Here is a 26322-nt window from a genome sequence, read left to right on the forward strand (position 1 = left end):
TCATCAAGTTTTGTATGGGACGTTGAGATATTAATCCATTACTTTGCAATAGTGAATTCACAAACAAATGGATAGCTGACTTATGCTTGATACTGTAGTAGTGTCCAATTAAAATCCATTAATTCGGTGGCAATTTAAAAACCATTAGCTAGTTGTTCCTCTGTGAAAAACAAATACCTGGGTAAGTAGCCTATGAGAAAAAAAGTACATGCATCTAATTGCAGTAACTGAACTACCCATTTCCAAACATAAACATATTGATTGAACAAGAACATGTTTTAGGAAAGAAAGGTTTTAAGTGAGGTGTTTTTTTCCTTTGATATGGTTGGTGGAGAGTATATGTATTCTCTGGGGACAGAGTAGGTGGAGTTACTTTATAACATGTGTAAAGACAGTCACTGAAAGGTCTTGGTTCCATTGATCAGTGAAGCACTTTGGTATGTTGTTAATGCAAATGGAGTGGTTTCAAGTGTTGGGATTTCTTGGATTATTTGTCGTTTTCAATGGAGCCCAGAGCACACCAAGGTATGGGGGAAAAAATGGTACTTCAAAAGTATTCTAGACAAATGGATTTGCAATCCTATACTTTTTCCAATATCGAAGATGCTATACTTATTTGTCGTTATAGAGGATACATTTTTTTTAAATGGCCTCCCCTATTTTCAAAGTTCTCTATCCTCTTTTCTTTCAGGCCCAGCATGGCCCCCGGCCCTTCATACCTGATCTCTGTTCCGAGGGTGCTACGGCCTGGTGTCCCCATCACACTATCAGTCACTATCCTCACCAAGGCGGTGGAAGTCCAAGTCGTTACTGAGATTGTTAATGGTAATAGCACTGTTGTCACAGAAACAACCATAATTCAAGGAGGTAAGATATTATTTTCAACTCGACTTTTAATATTTCTATAACTGTTTATACGGTAAATGTTTGCTTGAATTTTGTTTCACATGTCAAGCAGCAATCTTGACATTTCGCTGTAATTATGTTGTATGATTATCAATGGTTTAACTCAATTGATTATGACTCAGTTGATGTTAAACATCCCTTTTTATTTATTCAATTTTCTTCATACAGGTTCTACTGAGGTGCTGGTTCTTTCACCGGTAAGTATTCATTTTTCTGAAATGCATAATGTGTATGCTTATACAATATAAAAACAATTCATTCAATTAAAGTAGCAATTAGATGTCAACGCTATCATCTATACATGCTATGAATGAAGATACACATTTACATTTTATAGTGGGAGTAATGTTGCTACCGTTTTGGTTACTTGAGTTGTATTCTCCCTTTCAAAGTAGACACAGTATTTTTATAGTATGTGCTGTTGATCACAGAATTGTTGGTCACAGGCACGTAGAAAATTCCTCTTCAGTTTTGGTATTCAACTCTGAGGTCCCACACAATCATTTTTACAGAGAGAGGCTTGGATCCGGTGTATCTTTTGTGTCAGGTATAGCATAAAAAATGGGATATTATAAACCACCACAAACACGACAAAGTAAGTCGCGTTCGAAATATCACCGTCCACCATTGTGTCTGAGATAACAGTACACCTTAGCCTTGACTCGTGACTGCCAGAATACTTGAATACTTCTTCTTCCTGACCCTCTTTGACCTTGGACCTATTCTGCTATTCCCCCCTCTACAGATCCCTGACAGTGAACTGAGCTATTGGCACCCCTACACGCTGGTGGTCAAGGGCTATGTCGGGATGGGCAATATGGTGTTCACCAACTCTACGGTCCTGCGTTTTAACCCCAAACGCTCATCCACGTTTATTCAGACAGACAAGGCCAACTACAGGCCTGGGCAGGTTGTGAAGATCCGGGCAGTGTCCATTTACCCAGACGGCAAGCCATATAAGGGCAAGATAGACATTATCATTAAGGTGTGTGTTACTGTTACCACGTCAAGTGGGTATTGTATGAACATTCAGTGTGGAAGTGATAGCAGGTGGATGGAATGGAAACTTGAGATATGAAATTATGATGGCCAGTTGATCATTCTCATTTCCTTTTATGAACGCTGTGGGCCAGGATCCTAAGGCAAACATGATCCGGCAGTGGTTGTCATTGGACTGTGTTCTGGGTGTTCTGTCCCAAGAGTTTCAGCTGTCTAAGAATCCATCCCTTGGCAAGTGGACCATTGTGACTTCTGTCAATGTAAGTCCTCTTAAAATTTGAAGGACTATGCTAACGTTTTGCTGCTCAAAACATTGAGTGGTTATTATAGCTTTGTTAAGGATTTTCAGGGTGATGCAGGCTATGTATTTCATCTTGCCGATATTTCATCTCGTTAACAGATGGCCTTGGGGCTTGAATGTGTTTTTTGTCTGCAAATGTTTTCATCTTCAGGAATAATTGACACTAAATACTCATAATAAATGAGTGTTATTTAAAAAATGTGTCTTCACTGAAACGTGTCTTCTGCGAACTATTACACAAAGACAGCCCCCCTCGTGTTGTTTTAATCAAGGGAGAGTAGATAACTACAACAAAACTGGCCAGACGTTTCAAAAGTCTTCCTGTAGGAGGGCTAGAAACAAGCAGTGCATAGTTCATTGTGCTGAAATGTGGTCACCTCTCACATTTTCTCTTTGTCTCGCAGGAAGTTGTGAGTGAAAAACAATTCAACGTGGAACATTATGGTAAGATCGCCTTGATCAACGTTACATCATTGTTAAGCTTAGGGCTCCTGTACCTTGTCCATAAGTTCTGGTTCCTCCCTATATTGTTCAGAACAGAGGTAGATGACCCACCAAGGGATACTCACTGACTCTCTCTCATTTTGAACATGACTAAAGCTGAACTATTTACTCAGACATTTAACTTAAGCTAATAAGCTATACATTTTCCATTTACATAAACCAAACACATTCAATATGGTACATTTAGGTTGTAACTAAATAGGCTGTGATTGAACTGCATAGCATTTACTTGTTGTGTACTTCAATATACACTACATATACAAAGGTATGTGGTCACCCCTTCAAATTAGTGGATTCGGCTAATTCAGCCACAACTGTTGCTGATTCGAGCACACAGCCATGCCATCTCCATAGACAAGCATTGACATTAGAATGGCCTTACTGAAGAGCTCAGTGACTTTCAACCTGGAACTGTCATAGGATGCCTGTAACGGCAGTCTAGCTCTTCCTCCTCCTCGGACGAGGAGAGGCGAGAAGGATCGGAGGACCAATGTGCAGCGTGGTAAGTTTCCATGATTTAATTTACACGAAAACAAGACACTATACAAAATAACAAAACGTACTAACCGTCACAGTCCCGTGTGGCACAAACACAGACACAGGAAACAATCACCCACAAAATCCCAACACAAAACAAGCCACTTATATATGATTCTCAATCAGGGACAACGATTGACAGCTGCCTCTGATTGAGAACCATATTAGGCTGAACACAGAAACAGACAAACTAGACACACAACATAGAATGCCCACCCAGCTCACATCCTGACCAACACTAAAACAAGCACAACACATAAGAACTCTGGTCAGGACGTGACAGTACCCCCCTCCTGAGGTGCGGACTCCGAACGCATCCCTAAAACTCAAGGGAAGGGTCTGGGTGGGCATCTGTCCACAGTGGTGGCTCCGGCGCAGGACGAGGACACCACTCCACCACTGTCTTTGTCCCCCTCCTTAGCGTCCTTTGAGTGGCGACCCTCGCCCCTGACCTTGGCCTAGGAATCCTCCCCAAGGCCCCCACATGATTTAGGAGACAACTCAGGACAGAGGTATCTCAGGACAGAGAGGTATCTCAGGACAGAGAGGTATCTCAGGACAGAGAGGTATCTCAGGACAGAGAGGTAGCTCAGGACAGAGAGGTAGCTCAGTACAGAGGGGCAACTCCGGAGTGAAGGGCAGCTCCGGACAGAGAGGCAGCTCTGGACTGATGGCAGCTCCGGACTGAGGGGCAGCTCCGGACTGAGGGGCAGCTCCTGACTGGCTGGCGGCTCTGGCAGCTCCTGACTGACTGAACAAGTGGACCTGGTGCGTGGTGCCGGAACTGGTGGTACCGGACTGGAGACACGCACCTCAAGGCTAGTGCGGGGAGCAGGAACAGGGCACACTGGACTCTCGAGGCGGGAGAGTGGAGAGTGCGTGGAGGAGGAACAGGGCTCTGAAGACGCACTGGAAGCCTGGTGCGTGGTGTAGGCACTGGTGGTACTGGGCTGGGGCGGGAAGGTGGCGCCGGATATACCGGACCGTGCAGGCGTACTGGCTCCCTTGAGCACCGAGCCTGCCCAACCTTACCTGGTTGAATGCTCCCCGTAGCCCGACCAGTGCGGGGAGGTGGAATAACCCACACTGGGCTGTGTTGGCGAACCGGGGACACCATGTGTAAGGCTGTTGCCATGTACACCGGCCCGAGGAGATGTACTGGAGGCCAGATATGTTGAGCCGGCTTCATGGCACTTGGCTCAATGCTCAATCTAGCCCGGCCAGTGCGGGGAGGTGGAATAACCCACACCGGGCTATGCACACTTACAGGAGACACCGTGCGCTCTTTCGCATAACACAGTGTCTGCCCGTACTCCCGCTCTCCACGGTAAGCATGGGAAGTGGGCGCAGGTTTCCTACCTGACTTCGCCACACTACCCTTTAGCCCCCCCCCCCCCCCTACCCCCCCCCAAAGAATGTTTTGGGGTTTCTTCACGGGCTTCCAGCCACGCTTCCGGGCTGCCTCCTCATATCACCGCTCCTGGGCTTTAGCTGCCTCCCTCTCTTCCCGAGAGCGGCGATATTCTCCAATGTGAGCCCAGTGTCCTTTTCCCTCCAAAATTTCCTCCCATGTCCAGGAGTCCTGTGTAGTTGGCCGCTGCTGCTGCTGTCGTTGCTCGTAGCCACGCTGCTTGGTCCAAGTTTGGTGGGTGGTTGTTTTCTGTGTCAGTGTTTGTGCCACACGGGACTGTGACGGTTAGTTTGTTTGTTATTTTGTATAGTGTCTTGTTTTCGTGTTATTAAGTCATGGAAACTTACCACGCTGCACATTGGTCCTCCGATCCTTCTCGCCTCTCCTCTTCTGAGGAGGAGGAAGAGTTAGACTGCCGTTACAATGCCACCTTTCCAACAAGTCAGTTCAGCAAGTTTCTGCCCTGCTAGAGTTGCCCCGGTCAACTGTAAGTGCTGTTATTGTGAAGTGGAAATGTTTAGAAGCAACAACGGCTCAGCCTCGAAGTGGCAGGCCACACAAGCTAACAGAACGGGACCGACGAGTACTGAAGCGCGTAACGTGTAAAAATCGCCTGTCCTCAGTTGCAGCATTCACTATCGAGTTCCAAACTGCCTCTTGAAGCAACATCTGCAAAATAACTATTCATCGGGAGCTTCATGAAAGGGGTTTCCATGGCCAAGCAGCCGCATACAAGCCTAAGATCACCCTGCGTAATGCCAAGTGTTGGCTGGAGTGGACTAAAACTCAGCACCATTGGACTCTGGAGCAGTGGAAATGCGTTCTCGGGAGTGATGAATCACGCTTCACCATCTGGCAGTCCGACAGATGATTCTGGGTTTGGCGGATGCCAGGAGAACGCTACCTGCCCAAATGCATAGTGCCAACTGTAAAGTTTAGTGGAGGAGGAATAATGGTCTGGGGCTGTTTTTCATGGTTCGGGCTAGGCCCCCCTAGTTCCAGTGAAGGGAAATCTTAATGCTACAGCATACAATGACACTCTACGATTCTGTACTTCCAACTTTGTGGCAAGAGTTTGGGGAAGGCCCTTTCCTGTTTCAGCATGCACAATGCACAAAGCAAGGTCCATACAGAAATGGTTTGTCGAAATTGGTGTGGAATAACTTGACTGGACTGCACAGAGTCCTGACCTTAACCCAATCAAACACCTTTGGGATGATTCGGAATGCCGACTGCAAGCCAGGCCTAATTGCCCAACATCAGTGCCCGACCTCACTAATGCTCTTATAGCTGAATGGAAGCAAGTCCCCCCAGCAATGTTCAAACATCTAGTGGAAAGCCTTCCCAGAATAGTGGAGGCTGTTATAGCAGCAAAGGGGGGACCAATGCCCATGATTTTGGAATGAGATTTTCGACGAGCAGGTTTCCACATGCTTTTGGTCATGTTGTGTATCTTGAATAAAAATACACATTTGAAAAGCTTTTGCTGAGGTTTGTGTGTGATTGTAATCGATTTCAATGAATGTTGTTGTTTGTTTCAGTGCTGCCCAGATTTGAGGTGTGGATAGAGGCTCCCAGTGTCCTTCATCATGATGATACTCTCTGGGGCATGGTCACTGCTAAGTAAATCAGTTTGATAATGTTTTACCTTATTGTTTGAACAAGGCTATGTGTTTTGTGCACACGTACTTGAAGAAATAGTGTCTTATAAGCCCATATGGGCTGGGCGCGAAATGGTGTATAACACTGAAAATTCAATCAAAACGATTTGGTTCAGATCATTTGAAGGTCCTACTGCAGCAAGAGGGATTGTAATCTACTCCCTCTCTATCTCACAGATACATGTATGGGAAGCCTGTGCGAGGTCACATGAACATAACCTACTTGCATCGTTTTCATGGCATCGGTATGAGTTCTGATGTTCATAAAGAGGTACGTTTGCCCACCCCCACATGTAATTTGTAGTTTTAGTCTTATGAATCACATAAGGGATCCTGTTGGCATTTGAATGACATTCATGAAACCTGAAGTGGAGATCTCTGATGATTCAGTGTTTGTCATTTTTATACAGATTCACGGCTCGAAGGAGTTCTCTTTTGATGTGCCTGACTACCAGGCCATGTATAAACGATCTGCAGACAACATGTATGAGGATTATGAGAACGATGAGTTTCTTACCATCATAGTTTATGTCACAGAGTCCCTGACAGGTAATCATATAGTTATTTCAAACCATATAAGTTAGATTCTGTACACTCATTTCTTATTGAGAAGGAAGAGTCACGCTCTCATTCAGAGTCGACTGTTACTGATCTTTAGAATCTGTTGTTTGTTGATTTTTAAGGACTGACCTATCACAGCACTATGGAGGTGGGTGTGGTTAAATGTAGATATAACCTTGCCTTCCGTGGATACCCCAGCTATATAAAGCCCTCTTTGAACTTCACCGCTGAGGTAAGCGAAATTACAAGTCCACAGAGTATTGTTCAGTTGCGTGGGTGTGGAAATAAATGGTAAGCTTTCCATGACCAAACACATCGGCGAAGCTCTGACAAAAGTAGGTTAAGTAGCTTTTTTCACGTTTTGTATTATTACGCCTGTTTTCATGCAGCATGATCAGTGATACATGAGTAGGGCATATCGTTGGTTCAGACTACCTCATATCAATGCCATGGAAACAAACGTACTACTATAAGTGTTTGTGCCATACCCAGGACCTGCACAACGCTGTGCCCTACTACTCTTAATTCTCATCACAGAAAACAATAGAAGTCATTATGATCTTTGGAGTATGGATGTCACGTCCTGAAACACGTTTAGTTTACGAAACCCCTTGTTCTTGCAGCTGAAAATATCCACGTACAACAAGCGGCCCCTGACCCGAGAAGACCAGGGGAAGACTGTTACAATCTCTGTAACACAGCAAAGGCACAGTCCATGGAGCTGGAAGCTGGACGACTTGGGGTTAATGCCTCGTGTGTTGCTAAACTCTACTGGTCCTGGCCTCCCTCCAATGCCAGATGAGATACCAGTCCAGACAATGGTTTTACCTGTGCCTGCAGACGGGGTCATCCCCATTCACATACAGCTCTCAGATAAGGCGGCAACACTCACTGTAGATGTGAGTGGCATTTCAAAATCCCTGTTTCAAAATCACTGCCAACTTCCAACAATGTACAGTATCTCTCTTTGTATTGAACTGTACCTGGGTCAGTTACCACAGTACGTGGTCAAAATGAAGATATCATCATTTGTGATAATATTTCTTTTTTTTTAGGCTTCATTCAAGGACGGCTATAAGATGCTACAGGTCTATAGCAGCTACAAGTCCCCCAGTAAATCGTACCTGCAGATCCAGAAGTCCCGTTCAACTCCACAGGTAGATCTCACAGGGATGGTTAAGACATCCAGTGATTAAATGCGTGTTACCAAATTACTTTGTCCCTCCTAGGAGATTTGAAGGAAGTCATGCTGAGACTGAGGCCGCAGATGTCATAGATGTGTGAGATGCCTTAGGCTCGAGCACCTTGCGCTAAAAATGGACCGTTTCATAAACGCTAGCAACATGGCGAGATCCTCGTGATATATTTACCCTAAGCGATGAACCAAACTTTGATTTTCTGAAGGTTGATGTCCCGCTCCAGTTGACACTTCAGAGCAATTTCCCATTGAAAGAGTTTCACTACCTGGTAAGTACCTCAAGCAGTTTACCTGTCATATAACGATACCTTAAAAGATTGATCCTCAAGTTAATCTCATCAGTTAGTATCCAAAGGCCCAGCATTCTTCTCTTGTCTCCCCTGTTTCCAGGTGATGTCCAGGGGACGGGTGCTGTCTTCTGGAAGAGGCAGCTCTTCTTCCCTCACCCTGACCCCACAGGAGTCCTGGGCTCCCTTGGCCTGCATTGTCGTATACTGTGTACATTCCGATGGAGAGATCTTCAACGATGCACTGCATGTTCCCATCGCCCAAGATCTAAAAAACAAGGTAGTTGCCATCGGTTGTTTTACTTTGAACATTTGCCGCGCCAGCTCAAGGTGCAGATTGAGACCCCCGCTGCCCTTCATCATATCTCGAAACTGAATCGTTGGAACAAGTAACAGTTAACCAACCTAGCAGTATAGTCATTCATGATCTTGACTGTGATACTCTGCCCCAGTGTATTGTGGTGTGCCCTCTCTCTGGCAGGTGTCTCTGAGCTGGAGTGAGGACAGGGCCAGGCCTGCTGATGAGGTGTCTCTCAAGGTGTCTGTTGCTGAGCCCGGTTCACTGGTGGGGATTCTGGTGGTGGATCAGGCAACGCGCTGGCCGCACTCACACAATGACATCACCAAGGACATGGTGAGGAAGACCAATGTTGTAAAAGGGGGAAAAACAGCCTAAAAACATGTGTGAACTTGACTGCCACAGAATTCAGTCATATAAGGAAAATGTATGTAAGCAGATACTGTATGTACTTCTTGTTTTGAAAGACATTGTTTGTCTCACAAAAGAGTGCGATCCATTCTGTAACCTTGGGCTAGATAGTCCCAGTGATGACACAGGGATGGGCAACTTTGTTGGGGGTGGGGGCCACAAAAAAATATGAATTTACCCACATTCATACCCACACATGCAGTCAACTGATTTGTGCAATCAATCCAACTGTGCAGTTAAACTACTTAACTCTCTTAAATAAATGCATTATACCAGTAGCCAAGGCCGGCCCAAGCTTTTTGTGTGGGGGGGGGGGGGGTCCCCCATCTCGCAGGCAAAACATTTTACTGGCCCCCGTATTTTTTATTAACTCGGCAAATCAGTTAAGAACCATTTATTATTTACAATGACGGCCTAGGAACAACTGCCTTGTTCAGAACGACAGATTTTTATCTTGTCAGCTCGGAGATTCGATCTAGCAACCTTTCAGTCACTGGCCCAACGCTCTAACCACAAGGCTACCTGCCTTCTTGAACGTGAAGATACATTTTTCCTGCAAATGTTCTGCAATTCTACACATTTTGCCACGGGGCAGAGAGACAATGTTGCAGTTTTAAAGTAAGTTTACTGCAATTCTACACATTTTGCCATGAGGCAGAGAGAACATTTTGCAACTAACACGTCATGCAATTCTACTCATTTTGCCATGGGGTAGAGACATTTTTACAGTTTTTAAGCTAATGTCTTGCAATTCTACACACTTTGCCATGACTTATGCCATGTTACTATTACATCTGAGTGAGAAGGACTAACAAAATCAATGGGGGCCCTCTGGAGGTCAGGTTCCCTGGGCACACGCACGGTTGGTATTCGGCCAACTTTAATACAAGTTTAGATAGCTGGATAGACTAACACACCAATCAAAAAATGGTTAGCTGACATGGTTAATTGAGTGACTGTCAGTAACTGACATAACACGAGAGAAACTACTGATGCACAACCACATTTCTAAATTGCACCTTGTGTATTCTACTATTCTAACTCAACAGTAAGTTGAGACCCAAATTGTTTACTTTATTGTTGTTTCAACCCTCTTCTATCCTCCTTTCCTTTCCCTTCCTTTCCTTTCCTTTCCTTTCCTTTCCTTTCCTTTCCTTTCCTTTCCTTTCCTGTCCTTCCTCATTCCCATTTCAACAGTTCATGGATCTGGTAACAACAACAAAAATACATATTTGGAAATTGATCCGCGGGCCTACAAAAGGGGGGAGCTTTTTGTTGTTTTGTGATTCCCTACAGCTTTTCAATGTCTGACTTTAATGTGCACCACACATATTTTTTTATTTGATTTATTTCATCTTTATTTAAACCAGGTGGGCCATTTTACATGATATAATATCCCGTGCAAGTACACCTATGAAACACATCCTATTGCCCCCACCCAAGTATCGGTCAGGTGTAAACGAAGTCACTATGAACTGTCTGTTTTGAACCTGACCAAACAGGTTTTAACAATGCATTATATTTTTGTCTCTAGCTGTTTTGTTGTGCTGTGAAGGTTGTAACAGTAGGAGGCTTTAGTGAACGATGGCGTTTTTTTCTCAGGTGCTGGAGGAGATGGCAAAATACGACAGAAAGACGACAGGCGACATGAGAATGGGAGATCCCTACTCCATCTTTACGGTGGCTAGCTGTGACCTTGACAGGCGTATCAGATGCCATCACACCATCACACATACTGTATATCACATTCCTAGGAAAATGTGCATGTTTCTTATGTTCTTTGTGATTGTTTGCTACATCCCCAGACATCTGGCATCATGGTTTTGACAGATGCCAAGTTGGAGAAGATGGGGGAGCAATTGAGACCTCAATTTCGTAAGCGCAGATATAACTACCCACAAAGCACATTGTGACTCCAGTACGCCTATGTGCAGTGTTTGTCTTGGCTGTATTAACCCCTGTGTACCCTACAGCAGGGGAGGGAATCCAACTGCCTGGAGATGAGGGGGATGATATGGAACAGGAGGAGCAGGAGCCTCGGGAACGCAGGGACTTCCCTGAGACCTGGCTGTGGCTGGACACCAACACAGGGTGATGGACAGTAACCATGGTCCATAATATATATACACACACACACACACACACACACACACACACACACACACACACACACACACACACACACACACACACACACACACACACACACACACACACACACACACACACACACACACACACACACACACACACACACACACACACACACACACTTTAATTAAATGTGCATTAATCCGACTTTCACTGACAACATGCATTTCATTGTCTTGGTCACAGGGATTCTACCACAGCTGAGTTCCCTCTGACTTTACCGGACAGCATTACTACCTGGGTAGCCACTGCCTTTGTCATGTCTGCTGATCTGGGCCTAGGCATCATTGAGACCCCTGCAAAGGTACTGTACTATACCCTTTAGAAGAAAAGGAATAGCTGCACACTCTAATAGCTCCGATGCAGTATTTTATTTACCAACTTTTCCTGTACTATATCCTCACACATGCCCTGATCTGCATTGTTGGCACCGTACGAGTCATTGTTCATTCTCAGATAGACTTACTCTACTCTACTCTACTCTACTCTACTTTACTCTATGATACTCTACTTTCATGTACGATACTCTACTCTACTCTACTTTCTTATACGATACTTTACTCTACACTACTCTACTCTACTTTCATCACCGGTACTCTACACTACTCTACATTACTCTACTTTCATCTACTCTACCCTTTCATCCTCTACTCAACTTTCATCTACAATACTCTACTCTACTTTCATCTACGATACTCTACTATACCCTTCTCTACTCTACTTTAATCTGCAATACTCTACTCTACTTTACTCGACTTTCATCTACTCTACTCTACCCTACTCTATCCTTCTCTACTCTACTTTCATCTACAATACTCTACTCTACCTTCATCTACTCTACTCTACTCTACTTCCATCTATTCTACTTTACTCTACCCTACCCCTTTCTACTCTACTTTCATCTACGATACTCTACTGTACTCTACTCTTCTCTATTATACTTTCATCTACGATACTCTACTATACCCTTCTCTACTCTACTTAAATCTACAATACTCTACTCTTCTCTACTCTACTTTCATCTGCGATACTCTACTCCACTTTACTTTACTCTACTCTACTTTAATCTACTCTACCCTACTCTACTCTACCCTTCTCTACTCTACTTTCATCTACGATACTGTACTGTGCTCTACTCTATCCTTCTCTACTTTCATCTACTATACTCTACTCTATTTTTCTCTGCTTGACTCTCCCATCCTCTCCTCTCCCTCTTGTGTTTTCAGCTCACAGTGTTCCAGGACTTCTTTCTATCCTTGAATTTACCTGCTTTCATCATCCGAGGAGAGCTGCTGGTCGTGGAGGTCACTCTCTTCAATTACCTCGAACAGGATCTCGAGGTGAGCTGCATTGTCTGGCATCAATGTGCCTCTCAGATGTCTCTGGCATAGCCACTTTGCTATTATTTACTGTGTTGAGAATCTCTCACTACGGTCAGTGGTGTAAAGTACTTAAGTACAAATACTTCAAAGTACCACTTCAGTAGTTTTTTTTGGTATCTGTGCTTTACTTTACTATTTATATTTTTGACAACTTTTACTTTTACTCCACTACATTCCTAAAGAAAATAATGTACTTTTTACTCCTTACATTTTCCCTGACACCCAAAAGTACTCGTAACGTTTTGAATGCTTGGCAGGACAGGAAATTTGTCTAATTCACGCACGTATCAAGAGAACATCCCTGGTCATCCCTACTGCCTCTGATCTATCAGACTCACTAAACACAAATGCTTCGTTTGTAAATTATGCCTGAGTGTTGAAATGTGCCCCTGGCTATCTGTAAAAAAAAAAAAAGAAAAAAAAAGAAAATGAAGTCGTCTGGTTTGCTTATTATAAGAAATATTTAATGATTTAGACTTTTACTTTTGATACTTAAGTACATTTCAAAGCAAATACTTTTAGACTTATACTCAAGTAATATTTTACTGGGTGACTTTCACTTTTACTTGAGTCATTTTCTTTTAAGGTATCTTACTTTTACTCAAGTATGAAAATTGGTAACTGTATTATTTCCTTATTTGACACATTCACCGTAACATATTTAAGCAGTAAGGCCCAAGGGGGTATGGTTATATATCCAATATGCCACGGCTAAGGGCTGTTCTTAAGCACAACGCAACACGGAGTGCCTGGATACAGCCCTTAGCCGTGGTTTATTGGAAATATACCACAAACCCCCAAGGTGCCATATAGCTGTTAAAACTGATTACCAATGTAATTAGAGCAGTAAAAAGAAACGTTTTATCATACCCGTTGTATACGGTCTGCTATACCACGGCTTTCAGCCAATCAACATTCAGGGCTCGAACCACCCAGTTTACAATTACAAATAGAATCCTGTAATGGAGTTGCAGCCAGAACAAGAATGAACCAGTTTAAATGTTTACATGCTAGAAGTAACAAAGCATTGTACCTATTAATCCAACAGGGACCTATCCCAGAAATATCACTCCCCTCTAATCCATTTATCATAGTTCTAATCTGTAATATTGTTACGGGACAAACATTTGGGGGTAAAGAACAGTTTGTTTTACCTCGAAATACATTCCATGTCTTTTGAGAAGCGTGTCATGTGATCTGGGCGACTTCCCTTTCTTCCCTTTCTCTCATTGTTTGCTCTCGTTCTCCACTTCCAGGTGATGGTGATTGTTTCCCAGAGTGACTCGTTTGAGTTTGTCTTCCCGGACAATGAGGAGCTCTCTATGGCCAGTACACGTACTGTGTCTGTGGGGAGTCAGAACGGAACCTCTGTCCTATTTCCCATCAAGCTACTGGTCCTGGGGGAGATCCCAATCTCGGTCGAAGCCAAATCGTCTGTGGCCTCTGACGCCGTCCGCCGGATGGTTCTGGTCAAGGTACAGGTCACAAGTTTCACTTTACTTTGATAAACGTACAAGTTTTTCTCCTTATTGGAGTATCAAATTCATTTGTTAGTTATTTCAGCTCAAACACACAAATCTCGTTCTTGTTAAACTTCTTCAAAGGACTTTTCAGTCTCACCCAGGTTGTATCGCATATTATTGTTTCTTTGTGCGTAATGATTTTTCATCCATGTTGTTTTGGTAGCCTGAAGGACTTGAGCAGTCTTTTTCGAAGACCATGTTTCTGGAGCTGGTGGGGTCAGAGAAAAGCCTTTCCAGGGAAGTGGCGTTCACCTTCCCTGCAGATGTTGTGGAGGGCAGTCAGCGAGCACAAGTGACTGCAGTCGGTATGTAAACACATCCAGCTTGGCCTCATCCACTCCAGTCAGAAGCTAGTGACCCAAAACTCATTTTCGGTGGTCTTATAACGAGCATAGTCACAATATATTAGACCTTTCTATCACCACTTTACCCCTATAAAATGATGAAGTGAGCACTCTTTGAAAACACGGAGAAAGAATGTCAAGCAAAGACAAAGCCTTAAACACGTTGAATCATAAATTTCCGTGGAAAATACTGACATGTTTGGCAACGTTTCGTTCTCTTTTTATGGTCGACAGCTGTGTGATTGTTTTCTTACCCTTCGGAGGAATGGAATCCTAAAGAGTGCTGCATCTGTCACTCTAGTCAACCTGTCAATCTAGCAGGCTGCTTTGGATGCTTGAGTTTGTTGTCCGGTAAACATGCTTGCTGTTTAAGTGGCAGCTCTTGTAAATATGTCAGGGAAGAGCAAGTCTGGTTGTTACTTGTTAGGCTAATTGTCTGTCACCATATTAAAATATTATTATATATATATTTTTTTACTTGTTTAAGCTGTCACCACGTGGGCTCCTTTGGATGTTGACAGGCCATAGATATCTTAATCAATTATTAGTGTTCTCATTCCTAATTCTATGGGATGAGCTGTCAGTCTGGGGATGCATTGTGAGAGTTAGACCAAGATGTCATTTCTCATGGTTTCTGTCATCTTTTCTTCATTTTCTTTCTTGGTGGAAAAGGTGACATCCTTGGACCGTCCATCACGGGCCTGGAGTCCCTCATCCAGATGCCTTCTGGTTGCGGGGAGCAGAACATGATCCACTTTGCTCCCAACATATATGTCATCCAGTATCTGACCGCGTCTGGACAAGCTGACCACGATACCTTGATTAAAGCCACGTCTTACATGATGAAAGGTGCTAATAATACCAACTCATGCCACTGAGCTGAAATGTGTACGATGAAGATGAATAGTTAACCTTTTTGTCTCTCATCCATGTAGGATATGAACGTGAACTGTCCTACCAGAGAGATGACGGTTCCTTCAGTGCTTTTGGGGATAGTGACTACTCTGGAAGCACATGGTGAGAACTTGGGTTGTCTGTCTGTCTGTCTGTCTGTCTGTCTGTCTGTCTGTCTGTCTGTCTGTCTGTCTGTCTGTCTGTCTGTAAGTAACCCTGTAACCCTGTTTTCTCTCCGAAGGCTCTCTGCGTTCGTACTGAAGTGCTTCCTGCAGGCGAGGCCCTTCATCTCCATTGATGGCAGAGTGCTGGTCAGTACCGCCGCCTGGTTGGGGGCCCAGCAGGGGAAGGATGGGGCCTTCTTGGAGCCCGGCCGGGTCATTCACACTGAGCTCCAGGGAGGCCTGGATGGCCCTGTATCTCTCACAGCCTACGTTCTCATGGCTCTACTGGTGGATGACGTCTACAAGGTGGGAGTCATGCTACCATTAGATTCTGTGCTACAATATTTGGTTTGTTAAATCTGAGCCTGTTGAATCTCTGTGGTTGACGTTTTCTCTGTTTCTATTATTCAGAACATGTATGCGAACCAGGTTTCCGGGGCCCTGGTGTTTTTGGAGACCAGGCTTGCTCTAGGCATCTCCAGTAACTACAGCCTGTGTCTGGCCACCTATGCTCTGTCCCTGGCCAACAGAGAGAGTGCAGAACGAGCGCGGGCACAGCTGATGGGACGAGCAGAGATGAAGGGTAAACACTTAGGGAGTTGGATGGGGATGGATGAGACACCTCTTTACTAAGGTGCTGGTTATATCTAAAAACATTTCAAGAGGAATTTAGAAAACACACAATTGTTATTTCTTGATTAAACTTTCTTGATTTCTGAATGTTTAACAGTATGTTATTCTATATACAGTTGAAGTGGGAAGTTTACATACACCTTAGCCAAGTACATTTAAACTCAGTTTTCGACAATTCCTGACATTTAATCAGAGTAAAAATTCCCTGTCTTAGGTCAGTTAGGATCACCACTTTATTTTAAGAATGTGAAATGTCAGAAAAATAGTAGAGAGAATGATTTACTTCAGCTTTTATTTCCATTCCCAGTGGGTCAGAAGTTTACATACACTCAATTAGTATTTGGTAGCATTGCCTTTAACCTGTCTAGGATCAGCGTGGCGCTAGCGGCACACCCCCCCCCCCCCCACTGAAAAACCAGTGCCGCGAAATTCAAAAAAAATATTTTTTTAAAATATTTAACTTTCACACATTAAAGTCCAATACAGCTAATGAAAGACACAGATCTTATGAATCCAGTCAACATTTCCGATTTTTAAAATGTTTTACAGGGAAGACACAATATGTAAAGATGTACATCTATTACCTAAAAACACATTAGCATATTCCACCATCTTTTATTTGTCCACCAACACCAGTAGCCATCACCAATTCGGCTAAACTAAGATATTTATAGCCCCTAACCAACAAAAAAACTCATTAGATGACAGTCTGATAACATATTTATGGTATGGGATAGGTTTTGTTAGAAAAAAGTGCATATTTCAGGTATATGGCATAGTTTACAATTGCACCCACCATCACAAATGGACTAGAATAATTACAATGAGCAACGTGTTTACCTAACTACTAATCATCAAACATTTCGTAAAAATACACAGCATACACGAATCGAAAGACACAGATCCTGTGAATACAGACAATATTTCAGATTTTCTAAGTGTCTTACAGCGAAAACACAATAAATCGTTATATTAGCTTAGCACATAGCAATTAGCAGCCCAGCATTGATTCTAGCCAAAGTGAGCGATAAAAGTCAACATCGCCAAAAGATATTAATTTTTTCACTAACCTTCTCAGAATTCTTCCGATGACACTCCTGTAACATCACATTACAACATGCATATACAGTTTGATCGAAAATGTTTATATTTAGCCACCAAAATCATGGTTAGACAATGTGAAATGTAACTCGGCTGGTCAGAATTTGTCCTTGCGCCACTTAGACAGTGATCTACTCTTATACATAAATACTCATAAACGTGACTAAAAAATATAGGGTGGACAGGGATTGATAGACAATTTAATTCTTAATACAATTGCGTTATTACATTTTTTAATTTATCCTTACTTTTCAATACAGTTTGCGCCAAGCGAAGCTACGTCAAAAAACATGGCGTCCTAAGCCACTAAAATGTTTCGACAGAAACCCGATTTATCATAATAAAAATGTCCTACCTTGAGCTGTTCTTCCATCAGTATCTTGGGCAAAGGATCCTTTCTTGGGAGAAATCGTCTTTTGGTGGAAAGCTGTCCTCTTGCCATGTGGAAATGTCAACTACGTTCGGGATGAACTGAAAAGCGTGTCCAACTTTTCACATCGTTGCAAAAATAAATGTCACAAAATCGCACTAAACGGATATAAATTGCTATAAAACGCTTTAAATTAACTACTTTGTGATGTTTGTAACTCCTATAACGAGTGAAAAGATGACCGGAGAAATATAACAGGCTAAACTAATGCTTGGAACAGGAGAGGGTCGGTGTCTTCCACGCGCGTTACGCAGCAAGAAAAGACTTGCTAGCTAAAGGTTTTTTTCATTTGTAGGGCCTGTGAACGAGCAATCGAGCCCGTTGGAATCGTCATCACGTAAAGGCATCCAGGGGAAGACGTAAGAAGTGTCCGTATAGTCATAGCAACGACAGTGCCCGTTTAAATGACTTCAGAAAAGTGGCCAACGTTTCTCAAATCTGACTCCATGTCAGGGAAATTGCTGTAGAATGGGCTCTGTTCCACTTAGAGACAAAATTTCAACTCCTATAGAAACTATAGACTGTTTTCTATCCAATAATAATAATAATATGCATATTGTACGATCAAGGATTTTGTGGGAAGCCGTTTAAAAAATTAGCCACATTAGCATAAATAGTCTAAACAGCGCCCCCATCCCCAACAGGTTAAATTGTTTAACTTGGGTCAAACATTTTGGATAGCCTCCCACAAGCTTCCAACAATAAGTTAGGTGAACTTTGGCCCATTCCTCCTGACAGAGCGGGTGTAACTAAGTTAGGTTTGTAGGCCTCCTTGCTCGCACACACTTTTTCAGTTCTGCCCACAAATTTTGTACAGAATTGATGTCAGGGCTTTGTGATGGCCACTCCAATAGCTTGACTTTGTTGTCCTTAAACCATTTGCCACAACTTTAGAAGTATGCTTGGGGTCATTGTCCATTTGGAAGATCCATATACGACCAAGCTTTAACTTCCTGACTGATGTCTTGAGATGTTGCATCAATATATCCACATCATTTTCCTCCCTCATGATGCCATCTATTTTGTGAAGTGCACCAGTCACTCCTGCAGCAAAGCACCCCCACAACATGATGCTGCCACCCCGTGCTTCAGGGTTGTGATGGTATTCTTCAGCTTGCAAGCTTCCCCCTTTTTCCTCCAAACATAACGATGGTCATTATGGCCAAACAGTTCTATTTCTATCTGACCAGAGGACATTTCACCAAAAAGTACGATCTTTGTCCCCATGTGCAGTTGCAAACCGTAGTCTGGCTTTTTTTATGGTGGTTTTGGAGCAGTGGCTTCTTCCTTGCTGAGTGGCCTTTCAGGTTATGCCGCTATAGGACTTGTTTTTACTGTGGATATAGATACTTTTGTACCTGTTTCCTCCAGCATCTTCACAAGGTCCTTTGCTGTTGTTCTGGGATTGATTTGCACTTTTCGCACCAAAGTACGTTCATCTCTAGGAGACAGAACACGTCTCCTTCCTGAGCGGTATGACGGTTGCGTGGTCCCATGGTGTTTATACTTGCGTACTATTGTTTGTACAGATGAACATGGTACCTTCAGGCATTTGGAAATTGCTCCCAAGGATGAACCAGACTTGTGGAGGTCTACAATTTATTTTCTGAGGTCTTGGCTGATTTCTTTTAATTTTCCCATGATGTCAAGCAAAAAGGCACTTAGTTTGAAGGTAGGCCTTGAAATACATCCACAAGTACACCTCCAATTGACTCGAATTAAGTCAATTATCCTATCAGAAGCTTCTAAAGCCATGACATAATTTTCTGGAATTTTCCAAGCTGTTTAAAGGCACAGTCAACTTTATGTATGTAATCTTTTGACCCACTAGAATTGTGATACAGTGTATTATAAGTGAAATATTCTGTCTGTAAACAATTGTTGGAAAAATTACTTGTGTCATGCACAAAGTAGATGTCCTAACCGACTTGCCAAAACTATAGTTTAACAAGAAATTTGTGGAGTGGTTGAAAAACAAGTTTTAATGACTCCAACCTAAGTGTATGTAAACTTCCGACTTCAAATGTACAGCGCAATCCTTGTCTTCTAGATGTTGTCGTTGTTGATGTAGTTAATTTGTGTTTCCCACCATTACTTTCTCTGTTTGCAGACGGTGTTCCATCCTGGAGTTCATCAGGCATAGGGCTTTCTGAGTCGTGGCAGCCGCGCTCCGCAGACATCGAAATGGCTGCCTACCTGCTGCTCTCCCTCCACAAGCTATCAAGGCTGGAGGAGGGCTTCAGCCTCATGAAGTGGCTCAGCCAGCAGAGGAACTACATGGGAGGATACAGCTCCACACAGGTAAGGAAGGAAGGGTCAGTCTCTGATCCCATATCAGCAAGGCTGGTTCAGAACATATGCATTTCAAGGGTCACTGTGGGTCAGTGACGAAACCCAGATCAGTTAGACTGGGTCAGAATAGAAGCATTTAAAGGGTCAATCTCCGAGTCCAGATCAGTTAGGTTGGCTCAGAACATACTGCATTCCAGTTTCACTGAATATAACCAAAAGGAACATTCCCAAAACCAAAGAGAACAATCCTCTAGTTTAGTGTCTATGGAGCCTGTTCTGTGTCAGTCACAGGGATTGAAATGAAGTCTCACAAGTACTGTGAGGCACGTTGTGATAAAAATGTACCACTTTACCCAAAATCCCACCACGGACAGAGTTAGTGTATAACAAGATATTAGGGGCCCAAGGGCTTACAAGTGATACACAGTGAAGATAGGAGTAAGGATCAGCAGGCTGTATTGAGCTGGCATGCAGCTACCCGTAGAGCTGGAGAGAGAATAATAACACCAACGGGAGAGAGGGAACAGCTGCTCTGTCTGTGTCAAATTGTTAGGGAGACTGTTTTTGGCTGGCTGGGCTAAAAGAAAAGTTATTGTAAGCAGCCCAGTCCGTGCTCAGACACTCAAACAACATCCAAAGCAAAACCAGATATTGGTTTCATTCTGTGGGAATTGGCATTCATTTATTGAACGGGTTTTTTCGAAAACGGCCTCTTCTTGCCTCCACATTTGGAAATTAAGTCTATGGTTGTCCCAATTGGTACCCTATTCCCCTTCATAATGCACTACTTTTGACCAGCGCCCTAGGGCCCTGGTCAAAAGTAGTGCACTATATAGGGAATAGTGTACCATTTGGGACTCAGCCCGGAGTCGAGCTGCTTTATTGTCCCTTTCTCTCCTCAGGATACAGTGATAGCCCTGCAGGCCTTGTCGGAGTACGCAGTCTACAGTGGGTCTCAACTCATCAATCTCCACATTACAGTCAACACAGCACCCTCAACCACAGTGGCCAGCTTCCACATCAACTACACCAACTATTTGCTATACCAAAGCCGAGAGGTAAAATAAAAATATCCCCATTCAAATAAATATCTAAAAACTATCTACCGATAAAGAACAAAGCAGCACATGATTCTCCAGGTTGGTGCCACCTTAGTGATGATGTTGCAACTGATTGCAGTGATTTACGTTTCAGATCGAGACAGGCAGAGAGGTACGCTTAAAGGTTTCTGCCAAGGGCCAAGGATTCGCTCTGTTTCAGGTACCGATAATCTTAAATGTACTTGATGTCATGTCTGCCGGCAATGTCCATCAATCTCAATAATGAAAACCTGTCACCCTGGATTTACGGTCATAATCGTAACCCCACCATGCCGAACAATGTTGCGTCAGTAAGAGAGTACATGACATTACAGACAAAAGCTGAGCCACCCCAGTTGCTGGGCTATTGTAGTATTCACTCGAACCCTATGACATAGAGGTTGCCAGTGCCTAGAACATTGTAATTATCAAGGTACAACACATGAAAACAAAACGTTCAACTGCTGTGAATGATTACCCAGCCTCCTGCATCATACCAATGACTAAACTCATATCAAAAGGATAAGAAATAACCAAAATATATCGTAAAAATGTCCACTTTGCAGTGTCATTGAGTGCAACTATCTCATGCCGACACTGTCTGATTGTGTCCCAGGGAGTTTGTGGTGGAGTCTCCTGCTGGAAAGTGGCCTGTAGTCTCAGTCTTCTTGTCCCGTTTTCATCCCTCTGAATGGGCTGCAACAAATCAGCCCGTAGACAGTTTGAAGAAAACATTCTGTCTGTCAGTTAAACAATGGAAATGAAACGTGCCTGTAAATTGTTTAGATTTTCCTGTCCTTTATTTATATCTCTCAAATGATTTGTTTCTCTCTTTCTCTCTCTCGCGCTCTAGTTGAATGTGTTTTACAATTTAGAGAGCAGAGGGTTGTCACGGAAATGGAGAGACGCTGTACAGGAGGCCTTTGATTTGCACATAGAGTTGTTTGACACGAACATGTACTACGTCCATCTTTACATTTGCACAAGGTAAGGGTTAGGGTATGGCTTGGTAACACACATTTGCAACTTCAAAAGGGAAAACAAGAAAGAAAACTCTGTTTTTCGATCGCCTGCTGTTAAATAAGACAGATATTGGAAAGGACCACATGGTCTGGCGTGCCAGTATGCTACTAAAAGTTTAATACCTACCACGTTTGAGACAGCTATTTATGTATTTTTCTCTTCCAGTCTGTTGGAGGGCCAAGGCATTAATCAGACTGGCATGGCCATTCTAGACGTGGGCCTTCTCAGTGGCTTCATCTTGGCTCAGGATGGCATCGAGACCAACGATGTGGTTCGGAGAGTGGAAACGCCTCCGGGAAAAGTCATTCTCTACCTGGACTCTGTAAGTGTTACTATTATTTATACAGTATATATATATATACCAAAGAATGTTGAAGACATTCTTTGGTACCCTTCCCAAGATCTGTGCCTCGACACAATCCTATCTCGGAGCTCTACAATCCTGTCTCGGATCTCTACAGTTTCTGTCTCGGAGCTCTTCGACCTCTTGGCTTGGTTTTTGCTCTGACATGCATTGTAAACTGTGGGACGTTATATAGACAGGTGTGTACCTTTCCAAATCATGTCCAATCAATTGAATTTACCACAGGTGGACTCCAATCAATACAGTTCATTCGGAAAGTATTCAGACCCCTTTATATTTTTGTTACGTTACCTACCTCCTTATTATAAAATGTATTAAGTTGTTTTTCCCCCCTCATCAACCTACACCCAATAACCCATAATGACAAAGTAAAAGTAGTTATTTTTAAAATTTTTGAAAAAAATAAATAAACTGAAATATCACGTTTACATAATTATTCTGACCCTTACTCAGTACTTTGTTCAAGCACTTTGGCAGCGATTATAGCCTTGAGTCTTCTTTGGTATGATGCTACAAGCTTGGCACACCTGTATTTGGGGAGTTTCTCCCATTCTTCTCTGCAGATCCTCTCAAGCTCTGTCAGGTTGGATGGGGAGAGTCGCTGCACAGCTATTTTCAGGTCTCTCCAGAGATGTTCGATCGTGTTCAAGTCCGGGCTCTGGCTGGGCTACTCAAGGACATTCAGAGACTTTTCCCAAAGCCCCTCTTGCGTTGCCTTGGCTGTGGCTTAAGGTCGTTGTCCTGTTGGAAGGTGAACCTTCGCCCCAGTCTGAAGTCCTGAGTGCTCTGGAGCAGGTTTTCATCAAGAATCTCTCTGTACATTGCTCCGTTCATCTTTCCCTCGATCCTGACTAGTCTCCCAGCCCCTGCCACTGAAAAACATCCCCACATCATGATGCTGCCACCACCATTCTTCATTGTAGGGATGGTGCCAGGTTTCCTCCAGATGGGATGCTTGGCATTCAGGCTAAAGAGTTCAATCTTGGTTTCATCAGACCAGAGAAGCTTGTTTCTCATGGTCTGAGAGTCCTTTAGGTGCCTTTTGGCAAACTCCAATCGGGCTGTCATGTGCCTTTTACTGAGGAGTGGCTTCCGTCTGTGCACATAAAGGCCTAATTGGTGGAGTGCTGCAGAGATGGTTGTCCTTCTGGAAGGTTCTCCCATCTCCACAGAGAAACTCTGAAGCTCTGTCAGAGTGACCATTGGGTTCTTGGTCACTTCCCTGACCAAGGCCATTCTCCCCCAATTGCTCAGTTTGGCCAAGCCGCCAGCTCTAGGAAGAATCTTGGTGGTTCCAAACTTCATCCATTTAATAATGATGGAGGCCACTGTGTTCTTGGGGACCTTCAATGTTGAAGACATTCTTTGGTACCCTTCCCAAGATCTGTGCCTCGACACAATCCTGTCTCGGAGCTCTACAATCCTGTCTCGGATCTCTACAGTTTCTGTCTCGGAGCTCTTCGACCTCTTGGCTTGGTTTTTGCTCTGACATGCATTGTCAACTGTGGGACGTTATATAGACAGGTGTGTGCCTTTCCAAATCATGTCCAATCAATTGAATTTACCACAGGTGGACTCCAATCAAGTTGTAGAAACATCTCAAGGATGATCAATGGAAACAGGATGCACCTGAGCTCAATTTAGAGTCTCATAGCAAAGGGTCTGATTACTTATGTAAATAAGGTGTTCCTGTTTTTTGTTTTTAATACATTTGGAAGAATTTCTAAAAACCTGTTTTTGCTTTGTCATTATGAGGTACTGTGTGTAGATTGATGAGGGGAATACAAAACAATCTATTTTAGAATAAAGCTGTGACGTAACAAAATGTGGAAAAAGGGAAGTGGTACTTTCCAAATGCCCTGTACATATCCTCACCTCTTCCCCTACGTGTGGTACTGTTTGTCTCTGTGTGCTGTGAGCTGTATCTTCTACTACAGTACTGTGTGGTGTGAGATGTATCTTCTACTATAGTACTGTGTGGTGTGAGGTGTATCTTCTACTACAGTACTGTGTGGTGTGAGGTGTATCTTCTACTACTGTACTGTGTGGTGTGAGGTGTATCTTCTACTACAGTACTGTGTGGTGTATTTTCTACTAGTGTACTGTGTGGTGTGAGGTGTATCTTCTACTACTCTACTGCGTGGTGTGTCTGCTGGTTCATGTAACAAGACCGTCAATAGGATATACCCTGTGGCATCTCTCGTTCAGACAATGGTGAGGAGGAAACATATCCCGTATTGAGATAGATCTTGAAACTCTTGAGTACACAATTGCTGTCGTAGGTACTCATTATAGATAGGGAGGCCTTGGAAACATTAGTGAGAAGTCAAACTTGTGTTACACGACCTCAAGTTCACTGTTCAGCAGGGAAACCACCTCTCGTTTTATTTCTCACGTTGACTCCCTCCTCAGGTGACAACAGAGGAGATGTGTGTGAAAGTCCCTCTAGTCATGGACTTCAAGGTTGCCAACGTCCAGGATGCAACGGTTCTCATCTATGATTACTACGAGCCCCGTAAACAATACTTAAGTTTCAACACACATTCGAAAATGAGGCATGAGATTACTTGGTGGACTTGTGCCTGTAAACTCATTGTTTCCTTTCTTGTCTCATACCCAGGGAGGAAGACGGTGAGGACATACCAGTCCTCTTGGAGGAATGACATGGGCGCCTGCTCATTCTGTGGGGAAGACTGCAGCCAGTGTAAAGGACAGATGGCCTATGTGTCTAACAGTGTATCTGTCTCCCACCATTGCCACCATGTGGCCACTCTCGCCTGTTCTCTCCTTGTCCTCCTGGCCTGCAGCTTGTAAAAGAGATCTGTATAGACTTGTTATACCATTTGGTTGTTTAATAATAAGTGGAAACTGATTTTACTGAATAGGTTGGGGAAGTGTGAGGTATTTTTTTTTTCTCAATCAAGGTTTTATTAAATCTTGCTCTGCAGTATATTTTGTCTTAGGCATCTCAAAGTCATGCACTGGAATGTTTGTATAATACTGTTTAGAACTTTTTATTGGACTTTTAAGTTAAATATAAATAGAGGTACCAGAGCGCAGTACATTACAGGCATATTATGCATTTATTTGAATTCTTATTGTCATCACTTTTAAGGCATTAATGAAAAGTACAATATAGTATTTCACAATTAATGTAATGACTGACTGTCACAATCTGATATGTCTTCATATGTTGGGTATGATCGTGTACAATGTAATATAAAGTCTGTTAAATAAAGAGAAAGACACCCTTCTCTGAGAGCCGACTGACTGACCTGAGAGGAGTTGAGAGCACTATGGTAATACAGGTGTAGGATCTTAATTTGATCACCCTGTTGTCGCAGGAAATGTCCTGCACAGTAGGAAAATGAAAACGTGTCGTATGTTCAAGGTTTAAAAAGGCTTCTAAAGTTTGTAATTTCCACTTAAACATGTCAGACTTGATTTGCCCTAACAAAAAATGTATCAACCCCTACAAAAATATCCATTCATTATAATTCACACAATAACTCACATTTCCTGTCACTGCAGGATTATTTTCCTGCTGTTACAAACTGGTCAATTTAAGATCCTACACCTGTATATACTCAAGTGGCTGGCAACTGGAAACGGCAGAACAGATCAGACAACAAATAGTCCACACCTCCAGCCCCTCATGCAGACCTTTTTGAAGTAAATGACAGACAGTATGGATTGGCGCATACTCTCTGGGGAATACTCTCCGGGGAATACTCTCCGGGAATTACCCATTACAGAAAGAGTGGGGTTTTAAAGATCCAATGCAGCTGTTTTGATCTCAATATTAAATATTTTCTGGGTAACACTTAAGTATCTTACTGTGATTGTTTTCAATTAAAATGGTAAAAAA

At 43.1% G+C, this 26322-nt stretch overlaps 1 protein-coding gene across 1 annotated transcript; it reads left to right on the forward strand.

Moving 5' to 3' along the window:
• The first annotated feature begins 448 nt into the window (after positions 1-448).
• cd109 (CD109 molecule) lies at positions 449-25741 on the forward strand. The gene is made up of 33 exons (XM_055885881.1): positions 449-525; positions 692-867; positions 1075-1103; positions 1652-1891; positions 2040-2165; positions 2611-2650; positions 6200-6281; positions 6497-6590; positions 6730-6868; positions 7003-7112; positions 7504-7779; positions 7936-8037; positions 8285-8347; positions 8469-8645; positions 8847-8999; positions 10677-10754; positions 10880-10949; positions 11048-11165; positions 11412-11529; positions 12452-12565; positions 13864-14082; positions 14294-14435; positions 15147-15323; positions 15410-15491; positions 15610-15838; positions 15944-16115; positions 19807-19997; positions 20891-21046; positions 21183-21248; positions 21921-22054; positions 22256-22412; positions 24867-24969; positions 25075-25741. The coding sequence occupies exons 1-33, from the start codon at positions 449-451 to the stop codon at positions 25266-25268; spliced, it is 4404 nt and encodes a 1467-aa protein (XP_055741856.1). The 3' UTR covers positions 25269-25741.
• The last annotated feature ends 581 nt before the right edge of the window (positions 25742-26322 follow it).

The sequence above is a fragment of the Salvelinus fontinalis genome, chromosome 27 (genome assembly GCF_029448725.1).
Source record: "Salvelinus fontinalis isolate EN_2023a chromosome 27, ASM2944872v1, whole genome shotgun sequence".
NCBI classification, from domain to species: Eukaryota; Metazoa; Chordata; class Actinopteri; order Salmoniformes; family Salmonidae; genus Salvelinus; species Salvelinus fontinalis.

Excerpts from the sequence above, each read along its gene's own strand:
- cd109 (XM_055885881.1), top strand. The coding sequence starts at position 449 with ATGCAAATGGAGTGGTTTCAAGTGTTGGGATTTCTTGGATTATTTGTC. Across the intron at positions 7,780-7,935 it reads CGGCAACACTCACTGTAGAT|GCTTCATTCAAGGACGGCTA; the intron begins GTGAGTGGCATT and ends CTTTTTTTTTAG. Across the intron at positions 14,083-14,293 it reads GCCGGATGGTTCTGGTCAAG|CCTGAAGGACTTGAGCAGTC; the intron begins GTACAGGTCACA and ends TTGTTTTGGTAG.